Below are 12,812 nucleotides of genomic sequence, written 5' to 3' on the forward strand. Positions count from 1 at the left end.
TGAGCATTTGCTGTCCATTTCTGTTCTAACTTCTAAAGCTAGATTCAACATTAATAAGTGAATGAATTCACACAAATTCAAGTTACCAGCAAGTGAGATAAATGTAAAAAGTAACTAAATGTCATATTGACATAATTTCTTCATATTTGAGTACAAACAAATGAAGCTGAAACAATAAGTCCGTATTGCAAATAAAATACAAGCAAAAATCTCACAACTTTTGCACATGAATGCATCAGGTAAAAAGATATGCAGTTATGCAATAAAGATATATCCAGTACAGATCATCAATGATTATAACAAATACATTTTCCTCATCTGTAAAAATGGGTTCTAACCTTAATTCTCCATTTCAATGATATTCAGAAGGAGGTATGACTTAAGACACCTCTAGGATATGGGAATGTTTCGTTGAGTAAGTTTCAAGGGTATTTTATGTAATTTCTAAAATGTAATATGTTTTGAAAATGGAGCTGTTTTTAAAGTTCATATGTGGTTTTTGATTCTGTCAATGACATGAACATAGTATGGCTATGTCATTTGGGAGCACTTACCATATAACATTTTTAAAAATTTAAATATCCATACACTATATTCTTTCAATTCTAACAAAGATATGCATCAGTTCTGGTATGTAAAGTATCTCAGGCACTTCACACCACTGCACATTTCTATTTTAGACCTGAATAATTTGCATCTACTTATATTATTTAAGGTGAATTTAAAGGTCACTGCATTTTTAAAATGGACATAGAAGGGACTTCTATCAATTCTTAATCTTCTTCGGAATCTTTGAACAATGTTAGATTTGTTTTAAATGTTATCTTCCTTTGACTGACACCTTTATCTTAACTTGTCATAAGTTAAATATGGATTTAAATTTTTCTTTTGTGCAATTTGAATCTCAGAATATGTAAATGAATACAATGTAAAGTGAATTCCTTAATGTGGTTTAGAATTCAAAATATAATGAAGAGGAGGAGAAAGAAAAACAAAATATACAGAGACCAAATTAAACAACTGATACTAAATTCAAACTAAGGTTGAATATCGTGATTATTTGATGCCTTTGAAGTAATTTTTTTACAATGTCTGCTCTGGCAAAAATTTGTGAGACTTGTCTGAAATTTGGTATCCTAAATGACCTTGCTGTAAGACAACCAACATTAATGTTTTATATTGTTAAGAAAGAATGCATAAATTTCCAGTTTGTGTATATCTCTGTTTACAGTTGTGGGGTTTTTTTCCCAGTATTTTATAAATATTACAGTATGTATACAGGCTAAGTGTCTTGGAGAGACACTTACCTCTATGACTACTGATCAGAGCTTACAGAAGGATTTTCCTTTGGTTTGCTAGTGCCTGCGGCAACTGACTTTTTTTAAACCATTCATTAAATATCTTTTGTAAAGATTTTACAAAAGCTTCACAGCTTGTGAATTACAAAAGCTTCACAGTACTGGATACTGAAACTTAAATCCGGAATCTTCTGTTCTGTACCTATTCCAGGAACTGTCTCATAGTGAGGAATATTGGCTTATGTGCCTCCCTTCCCTGTTGTGTTGTTTTTTTTTTTTTCCATTCTTTTTTTATTTAGTCTTTTTAGGCTATAAGTTCTTGGCAGTAGAAAATACTCTTGCCTTTTTATTTGCTGACAGTGAAAGGTTTGTAAAGTGGTAGGTGGAAAAGACCTCTGGTCTCTGTGACAGGATATTATTAATATGCGAACAGGGGAAAAAAGATGGGGCGAGCGAAATTATTTTTTCTTGAGGACACAAATTTGATTCTAAATTGTATTCCAGTACTAAATTTCTGTATCAAATTTCTGAAATCTCTGTCCTGAAGTGTTTGGGTCCCTTTTCACTCACATATAGGTAGACTGTTAAAAGGATTCAGAATCAGCTGATTTATTCTCCTTGTCCTTGGGCTTATCTTACAGATATGTCAAGATAAATACCTTTGTTTTCTAGAGTATTTCAGATGCTTTTTCTTTAGAAATTAGACTAAGCATAGGAAAATTAGATCAACATAATCCTTCTTCATTTTGAGAAAAATCTAGAAAGCAGTATTAGTGGTAGGAAAGTCTATCAAAACTGTTTTATCTGATATTAATATGCTTGTCATCCATTGAGAACTAAATTGAAACCATTTATCAGAATTAATGGCCAAGGCGACATATTCCAAATTTCATCCTGCTTAGTGTACTTTTTGATGTTGAATATGTTGATATTAGCCTCAGTTTTATGTATTTCTTTTTTAATAAAGCATGTTAAATATTTTTTAATAAAGTATGTTTTCTTTTTTAATAAGCAAGTGGAATTACATCTTGAATTTTATTAAATGTTAATGCTGATTTTGGAAGAATTATAACCTTTGGTTACAGCAAGTTATGGGTATCATGTGTTTGGTTTTATTCCTAACTGTACTGTTTATCTACGTGAGTTCAGTCATTTGCCTCAGGTTAACCATCTATAAAATAGTATGTGTAAGGAAATGACTTAATGGAAGTCTGTCTTCTGAATACATAGCTATGCTAAGGAAAAATGTCTAGAGATGCGGACTATTATAACAGAGAATAATGTTTCCTTGTAAAACATTCAAAAGTACACTGAGCATTCTCGAAAGTTGAGGAAAAGCTCTGATAAAAAGGGTGGGAATTATTTCTACTCCATTCTTTTGGAGGATTTTCATTATATGGTATAGAAAGTATATCTGCACATATTGAGATGGTTCATCAAGGTTAAGGATCTGTTTTTTACACAGTTCAGTGTTGTAGTGTCTTTGTTGCCTTTTAAAATGGGCTCTGACACCAATTATTTTCTGACTCACTCTACTGAAGATTCTTTAGCAAGGCCTGAATAATTTGGGTTTATCATTGTGTAGTCTTACCTTCCTTACAATCCACTGTATTTTAGTCAATTAAAAAATAAATTCTCTTGAGTTTCTTTTCTCTTGTATCTTTTTCAGTTTCCAGTGAACTGATTTAACAGGTCAACTTCAGCTAGGGAATGAAAAGTGGCTGTATTTCTAAAGTCAAATGACAGTGCCATTGAGGTGACTTATCCCTCTATGTTGCCTGTAAGCAAGATGCTGAACAAAACAGTAGTTTCAAGCTTTAAGCTCTTTAAGGCAGTAGCTAATGTCATAAATCCTTAATTATTTGCTTTGACCCTTTTCATTTCCAGGTGCTGACAATTTGACAATTTTAAGATTTTTTCAATTTAAAATGGGGGCATCTGAACTAATGTGTCAATCTTTCTCCAGAAAATGCTTTAGTTCACTAACAAATTAGTTTGAAATGCCTAGTCAAGAAGAAAGGTCAGCAAGATTTACTTACTGCTCTATTTAGTATGCATATATACTTTGTTGATATTTCATGGACCAAGAAAATCTAATTCTTTTACCACTTAACTGATATCTCTATTGAAGTTGATATTACATTAGTGTAAAGTATAGCCTTTAGAGAAACAATATACTAATAGAATTAAATTAGCCAGGACTGAAAGATAAAGATCCCAATGTACAGGTCATGAACTGGAAATCTTAACTCATGTGAATAGTCCTACTTAAAACATAATTATTGTTTACATCTGTGAAGATAATTTACACAAGTAAAGTTTAGCTGGATCAATCTCCTTATCTTTACTGACAGGACATAGAATTCTCTGACAAAAGAAATAATCCGCTTTTAATATGTTACTCATGTTTTCCTGTTCTCCACTATCAGCATCAATCTGAATCTCTCCTGTTAGCTAGAGGGCCCAGGGAAATGCTCATAATCTCATTTCTTCTTAGAAATTGTCATAGATCTAGGTGATATTTGTGATAACAGGCATTTGGAAACTACTTCTGACCATGAATATAGATTTTGTTTCCTAACAGAAATCACTAGGGGTTTTTTTGAAACCACCTATGTGGAAAATTAGACCTTTCCTGTTCTGCAAAACAATTTCTATTGTTTGCTTTGAAAAGGAAATGAGCAAGTATCACAATAATGTCTTGAAATGCACAGCTAAGTAGACTAGAGTTATTTACAAAAATGTTACTAAAAATGCAAGCTATATAGATGCCAGGGGAATCCTGTTAACACATATTAATGTTCCCAAGAAAAAAAATCAGTATTCATGCTCTTAGGGAAAAGATTATTTTAGAAAACATGAAATAGATATAGTTGTTAGCATTATGTGAGAAGAAAGTGAAAATCGTTTTTGCTTAAATCTTGAAATAAAACTAGATGTCCTAAACTAGGCATATTGAATAGAATATTGCAGCAATGCTTATTGGTTTCAGCTTACAAATAGTTTGTTTTCAAGAAGTTGGCATTGTCAGCATATTTATCCATGCTTATGAAATTTAGGCAATTTTTATGTAGGGTTTTATGAGAAGGAGCTGTTGATTTAACTGAAATAAGATCAAAAGAAGCCTACAGCAAACTAGGCAGAATGAGAAGAAATTTAAAAAAAAAAAAAAAAAAAAAAAAAAAAAAGGTAAAATTGCACTCTTGAAACTGTTTTGATAACTCTGTGTATGCCAAGGTGCTCGAATGGACTGGTCAAGCTTTGATCAGCCCTCAGAATTGTTCATAGGTTTTATTATTTTTGTACCATCTGGTCAGAACTCATTGTAACATCTGGAGACATGCCTGCTTCCTAAATTGCTAGTCAAACACAACTGAGAGGAAAAACTTTGGAAGAGTTCTTTATGTGCCAACAGGCTCTATCTGTGGGTAATTTTTTTATAAGTTGGTACATTGTTACTAATGTGAACTGCAACAGTTACAGTTAGAAAATACGCTTTTAAGAGTTTCTCACATACAAGCATGTATTTGTCTAACCAATTTCCTTCTTCCTTGAGTGTAAGCAGTATGTTAGTTCTGTTCACAAGCATCTTTCTAACATTAAGTCAATATTGAAAATGAAGAATAAAGATATTACAGTATTTATAATATGTATATATTTTAGAACCTGACTGTAAAGTTGTGAAGCAGGGGTCTTGAACATCAAAATGCAGTTCAGAATGCTTTGTCTGTGTATAGAATATGCACATTCTTATAAAACAACACTGTGATCCTGCAGAACAATTTTTGTCATGCTAAAATCAACTCTTCTATACATACTGCCAATTTATTTCACAAGTTAATGCATTTTTGAGGCTAGCATAACAACAGTCTCTTCCCTCAAAGATTATTTTTAACATATTGATGCTTCCGTAGCACATTATTTCAGAGCTGGGAACCTACGGGTTGATTTATACATCATTCTTATTTTTTAGGAATGGTAAACTTATTGAAGAAAATGAAAAATATATGCTGAGAGGAAGCAATACAGAATTAACAATAAAAGATATAAAAAATATTGATGCGGGTCCTTATATCTGCAATGCTAAAAACAAAGCAGGAAATGATAAAAAACAGACATTCCTTCAAGTTTTTGGTAAGTACTGCATAGTATTTTCCATCCTTTTTAAATGTAAACAGTAGAGAACTGAGATAGTAATTCGCAATTTACAGTGGAACAGTATTCCTGAAAGGCGTCTACTGATGCAGCAAACCACTCTGTATAATTTTACAGCTTTTTCATCCCTATTGGCTACTTTAACCTTTACACCTGAATTTAATTTTGAAAGAGCTATCTTCGGCATTTGCTTTTCTACTCTTCAGATACAGTACAATGGAGTGTTAAATTGTTAATTCACTCTGGTTTTCCTTTAAAAGCTGGCTGCTTGCAAGAAAACCAAGAGGAGAAAGGGGAAATTTCTGAAAGGGGAAAAAAACCAGCTTATTTAGACTTCCAAGCAGTGATGCTTTTTTTTTTTTTTTTTTTAATAAGAAGACGCCATGCAGAGGTGTTCCTGATTTTTTAAATTTATTTTTCTTCTTTATTTTTATTTTCAAGTGCATGGTTGCAGTTGTAGTCACAATAATATTGTCTGATCTGAGTTTCAAAGGATAAAAGTAATAACATGAAAGCTCTTATTTCTCATTCTGTGCTCTACCATCCAATCTCTCCTTTACATAGAAGTGTTAATTTCTTTGAAGTTTTGTATAGCTATAACCTAGTGAGAGTAAGCATCTGTGAGAATTTATAAAACTTCCCTCAGAATCATTGTGTAGGATCAAGGCTGTAGTTTACTTGTGAAAAACCTACAAAGAAGTAATGTGTTGGGGTTTTTACATTAACTATAGCTTGTAGTAGAAAGAAAAACCATTTATATTTGAACAGCTAAAGCATGTACATAGGAACATGGGAAATTAAATTTTAAGTCCTAGTTAAAACTAATAGTAATTTATATAAAGTGAAACAGTTCTAGCAGGAGAAGGTAAGCTGATAGCTTGCACTGAAAGAGCTAAATTGTTGGGTTGGATAATACTGTCATTTAGGATCTGGAAGCCTGAGGCTGAAGCCATGGCATCAGGTGAACAGGTTAGCTGTAGCTGTGTGCATTCCATTCTTTTCTATTTGAGAAACTCACTTTTTCTATTTGAGAAACTCACACTTTGTTGTTCTGAATACTTGAATGTTATTCTCAATTACTTTTCCAATTAAAGAAGATTAAATACAATTTAAAACTTCATTCCAGCCTCAAGATGCACAGCATCTTGAAGTTTTTTGTGGAAAAACAAAACATTTCATTGAATTGTGTTTCCAAAATTTAAAAAAAAAAAAAAAAAAAAAAAAAAAGAAGAATAGAAAAGACTTACTAGGGGTGATATGAGGTTAGGGAGGTTTTAGACAGAAATAATTTTGCATGTTATTTGAGTAAGTTTAAGTGCGGCTGAAATTTACTTAGTTTTTGCCTAGAGCAGGGTAACTTCTTAATGCAAGGAATAGGGAAAGGGAGTGAATATTTCCTGTATACATTCTTCCATCTTTTAACAACCACTATTCCAGGAACTCTCCAGAAAGCTAAATCCAAATGATTTAATAGATACCATGAGTTTGTTTAATCCATGTTGAACCTACACATCGTTTTTGTTTCCCCCAACATCCTAAATTCCTGAATTCCTTAAATCTTTTCTTTCTTGCATGAAAAATTATTTTTTATGTTTAAGTTTGGAGCCTATTCATTTCTTTGGCTGATAATTCTTATTTTAAGATAAAAAGTGAAGAATAATTTTCTGTATGTTCTTTACATCAAATGTAGTTTTATGTATTACCAGTTCATTTACTTTCTAAGATGAGAGTTTCCCACCTATTTAGTTTCTCCTACTGTGGAAACCATTATGAATCTCCAAACCATGCATTCCTGTACCTTTCCAGTTATAATCCACTGTTTGTGTAATGGCAAGGCAAGAAGGGCATGCAGGATTCCCATTGTGGGGAGAACCTGCCTGTTCAGCAGCACAGTGCTGCTTCTGCTTTGATCTCGGTGCCTCCTCACATATTCAGTTTGCCTCTCTGGCTCTCCCCCAGTACGGAACTGGTGTTTCCACAGAACTGCCTTCAGTGTCTCACAGGTCTCTTTCCTGAGTGGTTATAGCTAATTTCGAGCACATCATTTGGTATGTATATTTAGAGTTAATTTTCCTGTGTGCTATTGGATATATTTAAATTAGATTATAATAATCTGTGTGCTGTTAGTTTGACTTTGGGGAATAATATCATAAATTAAGCCTTTTACCTTATTTGTAATCTCTAAAGCTCAATGTAATTTTACTCTAATACTGCATTTACAAAGTTCACCTCTACTGTTACTCTGAGAATGTGGACAGAGTTGTATTTTCTCCTACAAAGAACTTGAGTTTTTCTTTTGTCTCTTTCACACAGGTTAAACTCCCAGTCATATATACAGCCAACAATTTATTACACTTTTTTTCTCCTTAAATATATTCCAAAAAATGCAGTCTGAAAATGGCAAGACAGATGGCTGATTATTATAGCTAAATAGTACACAAACAGACAGTTTGTGTTAAAATGGCCTATTAAATTACATTGTTCTTTCCTACTCCATTAGCTTACTTGTCTCACATACCTGCTATCTTTAATTTTAATTTGCAATGTATACTCCTTGGGGCAACGACCGTTGTTTCTACTACAACAGGGCTCTGGCAGGGTTGAAACTTGTAATAACAGTCATGTAACCATTATGCAATAAAAATAATAGTAATATAGCATTCAGCATTGCAAATTTCTAATACTCTGCACTTTTGAATGGCCATGCCCATCTTAGTGCCATCTAACAGCTGTGTATGTTTAGTTTCCATGCGTGACCTAGATATTTTTGTTTAACTTTTTTTTTGTTTCCAGTATGTTAAAAAAACTGTTTTGTCCTCATATCTAATTCTTACTCTGACAGTTTTTCTAAAATACCAACACGTGTATAGAAACCTGTAGGCATACACCCTGCTCTCTCTCTTCATCTTTATTAGTGCTTTTTATCTGTTCTACCTAATAAGACATGGAAGAGTAAAGAAAGCCCTATTTCCCTCAGAGAATGTCTTACTGATCATCTCTGTCTGTCATCCTGTTATCTGCAATAGTTCTCCCTGTATCATTATCCATTACTACCTAAAAGATTTCATCCATGTTAACGTACTAAGGTTTTTGATAGAAACTGGTTTATGTTTATTCCTTCTAAACAGCTTGAAACCATAGGTGTTCTTCCTTGAATTCTTAAAAAATATTTTTAGTATTTGTCTCTGCTTGGTAGACAACTTTTTATATCTCTTTTACCTTTCATCTTTTTCAGTTTCATTGTTTTCTTTGATTTGTTTTGGGATGTAATTCATCATATATATATATATGTGTGTGCATGTTTAAACGCATGTGAATTAGCATTTTTAATTACGAAATACCACATTTTTACAACTGTGGGCACCCCAACAAAAATTTCCAAAATAACATAATAACAAGTAGTTGATCTAAGAGCAGTCAAGAATATTCAATACCTTAAAGCCTTCCTACTTTCGCAGGCCTAAACTTTTATTTCTTCATTTCCTCTCCAGACTGATGCCAGTAGTGTTCACTTACCTTATAATAAAAAATCTTTTCAGAAAAATTTAGCTTTAATTAAACGCATGTTTATGCTTTATAAGAATAATGCTTATATTCTGAGGATAGTTTTTATAATTTCATTTCTTTTGTTCTGTAGTTGCTCTTTTCAACTCCTTAATGACTCAGATGCTTGGTTCTGCCATTCAGTGATGCATAAACAGTTGAGATTTTCAACAAGCTTTCTCTCTTTTGTACATATGCCATAGAAAGAGACATTTCTATGCCTAATAATTGATATTTCTAGAGAGAGAATTGGTAAATAATTGGATGAAATTCTTTATGGTGTATGTGTTTTACCTACATAATCAATGAGAGGGTAGTCTGAAATTATAAAAAATATTTCATTGACATTTCAGTCGTTTCTGACAGTTGATTTCATGAAAGTTGAATGAGGGAAAAATACCTCAAGAAGCATTACAAAAGACCCTTTATAATTATCGTATAGTTTAAACACATACTATTTTTATTTCTAGATGTCTTTTTAGGTATAATATGAATCTTGTATAGCAGGAGGGTTTTTGCATCTGTGTTCAGTGTAACTTCTGTTGGTTATTGAGAAAATATATTTGATTAATTTATTATCTGTCATCAGACAAATTAGAGGAAATGAAGTTTAACAATTGCAGTCACACAAAGTGCAATTCATCAATTAAAGATGTAGTGTCAGAAGTCTATAGAGTTTGTATATTCCTTCTTCCTCCCTCTTACATCCTTACCTGTTTGGAACACCTCTACTTTTTGAAATAAAAATTATTCAATCTATAAAGACAGTGACGCCAGTTCTCTCAGAAGATAAATCTTAAATCCTTTTGAATGTGAAGTAGTAATACCATTTTAACATGTACAAAGACTCAGGTTTATTGTGCACTAAAATAAGTCAACTCTTCATACTGGCGTGTGTGCAAATCCTTATTATGTCAGGAATCAAGTTACAGGAATCTGTTTCTTAAATATTTCCTTATTGACCTTTAGCTTGTTTACTAAATTCAAATTGTACCAGAAGTTTCCAGGAGGACAGGGTCACAGTTTTGCTACATGATTCAAATGTCGCTGTGCAGGAAGATAACGTAAGAGTATGATTCCTCAGGTGTCATCTTAATCAAGAGATCCTATCAGGCAGCAATATAGACATATACTAAACCTCTCACCAGTAAATCCATGTTTGTATTAATAACAAGCTGTTTAAAGCAGTTCTTTTGATGAGCTATAATCAGGACTATCTCAAGCTTTATATATGTGCCGCTTCCCAAGTCTGATCCAACTCCTTTCTCAAAGATATGGGTAGAACTCTATGAATTTAATAAGCTGTGTACCTTTTCCAAGAGATCATTTTAAGTAACAAATCCAGAACCTCAGATTGCTATCCATGTTGTTCTTAAGCTTTTGGGGGAGGCTGTAGGTACACAGCAATGAGCTTAGCCGTTGTCTGAGACAAATCCAGAAGAGACCAAGGAAGGAATCTGAAATAAGCTTGTTTATTGGGGAGGTGTTAGAAAATTTAACATCAGCTTTCTCTGCTCAGAGAGCAAATGTTATTTATTTGTCAGGATTATACTGTTAATATTTTAAAAATGCATGTCTAGTAATAAGCTGTTCCTTACCTTCCAAATAAAATAATTTTAATGAAGTTTAAGCATACCTCCTATCTATATTCAAGCCTTCTTTCATTTCAATCAGGTTATTCAGTCTTCAGTTCTTTAAAGTACCTTATAATAAAAATATTTCCTTATTTTTGACTGAAAAAACCAGCAAAGACCGGGAAGCTTCCTGGATTTACATTCCATGACCCTGTATCTTCATTTGTTTCATATTTTCTAGAGTACAGCAAGCAAATACGAATTCAGCTTAAGAATTACCGTGGTAATTTAGAAAGAAGAGTTAAAGAATTGGGGAGGGGAAAACCAACTGTTTTAGTATTTCTGTCAACACTAGTCTTGGCATTCTCAAATAAATATTGTTATTTACATGTACACTAAAGTATTTTAATATTTTCAAATGTCAAAAATGTAATACAAAAAGTAGTCAAACAGTGTAAAAACTTCTGTTCAATAGCAAGGTAGGACTTGTGACCAACAAAAATGAATCCATTAAATAATATACCCTATATTATCTCTTCCTAGTAATAACTGTCAGTGAGATATATTTGATGATTAATCAGTGCTTATTCCTTTAAATGTCAGCTGCTCTTGTCTAAAATGTCAAGCTAAAACTTTTTGTCTTGTAGTGATCCATTTGAAGAAGGCCTTAAAGAAATTTAGAATATAAGTAGAAGATTAAAAATTAAAGCATATCAGTTATGGTTTAGAACATGCATTATCGTGAGCAGATCATATCGTTTGTAATGTTGTCCAGATGGAGAAATCCTCTTGTTCTGATGGAAATAATGTAATTCTAAATTTTGCAAATTTTTGACATAAAATACTGTGTATTGTGCTTTTGGGGTTTTTTTAATAAGTGATATATCTGCTGTAGCTCTTACCTTGTTCCCAAGGATGATGATATATCAAAGGAGAGAAAGGAAAGAATAGATGATATTGTAGCCAGGAGATATGGCTATAGAAATAGAGTAGTTTAGTACCAAGGTAAAATATTTTTTAGTCATTTGTATGATCCTGAAAGTGAGAGTAATAAGTTATTTTTAAGTTAAATATAGTTATCTTTTATCTCAAATTCTTTTTTGGAGTTCTTTCAACTGACATCTCTTGTTATATCACTGAGGAGAGTTTCAGGTTTTCTTAGCCAAATTGATGTCCTGCTGTAATGCTTTGCTTACTGTCTTCTAGTGCATCCAATAAACTGGATCCAGCTGACATTTCAAGAGCCCCTTATCATGCAGGGTATTTTCCTTCTGCACATGATGTCACTCACCATAGATTATATCTTAACAAAACAGGGTATTAGTTCAGTGCTTTGTTAGGTAAAGTATTATTTGTTTTTCATCTCTATGCAATAAACACACATTAGATTATTTGTAATAGCAAAGGGTGAATTGACAGTAGACAAGCAGCAGAAGGAATATGGAGATAAGGAGTAAGAAGTAAGACCTGGAGTGGTGTGGTGGAAATAGATAAAAGAGAGGTAGGTGATGTATATCTGGATATAGCAAGTTTGAACCTCGTTTTATTACTTTTCCTGGTAGTGCTGAATGCAGCATCTGTGAGACAATTGTCATAAATGAAACAGTGGTCATAAAATAGAGAAGAACACTAGACATAAGGAAAACATTCTTCACCATGAGGACAGCCAGGCACTGCAACAGGCTGGTGAGAAAGACTGTGCAGTCTCTGTTCTTGGCATTTTTCAAGATAGCGCTCAACAAATCTCAGAACAGGGTGTGTTGACCCTATGTTGATGAGGTTGGTCAAGATGACTTCATGGAGTCCCTTCTACCCTGATTGACTCTCTTCCCCCTTTTGATCCACTAACATTAACCAATAATACTCTTCTGCATAGCACATACTTTAGTAACCTCATTAGAAAATGTTACCTCTTTGTTTATTTTCTGCTTCATATTTATCTGCTTTTTGCCTCCGAAGGAAAATTCAGGAAAACTATATAGAAAATACATTATTTCCAACAAATGTACATAAAGTTTATAGTCAATGTTAAGAGTGCTGAAAGTTTAATTCACTCATGTAAACTTTATTCACTGGTTTTGGGTGTAAACGTATTGAATCATATTCTTATTACATGATTACACGCTAGGTTTTCCAGTGAGATGAGTGTGTCATTGAATGTGTAAAATGGGTAGGTTCAGAGAAACTTATTAATGGTTATAGATGAGTGAATATATAGGACCAAAACATTTTATATTAAGAT

The 12,812-nt window shown here is 32.7% G+C and overlaps 1 protein-coding gene across 1 annotated transcript in view; it reads left to right on the plus strand.

Annotated features, from left to right (window-relative positions):
• The window catches only part of NCAM2 (neural cell adhesion molecule 2), a 319,116-nt gene that overhangs the window by 185,924 nt on the left and 120,380 nt on the right, over positions 1-12,812 (plus strand). The window contains exon 7 of the mRNA XM_074902177.1: positions 5,272-5,432. Coding sequence (XP_074758278.1) covers positions 5,272-5,432 — 161 coding nt within the window. The remainder of the gene's footprint in view (positions 1-5,271; positions 5,433-12,812) is intronic.

Source organism: Athene noctua, chromosome 1, assembly GCF_965140245.1.
Source record: "Athene noctua chromosome 1, bAthNoc1.hap1.1, whole genome shotgun sequence".
Classification (NCBI taxonomy): Eukaryota; Metazoa; Chordata; class Aves; order Strigiformes; family Strigidae; genus Athene; species Athene noctua.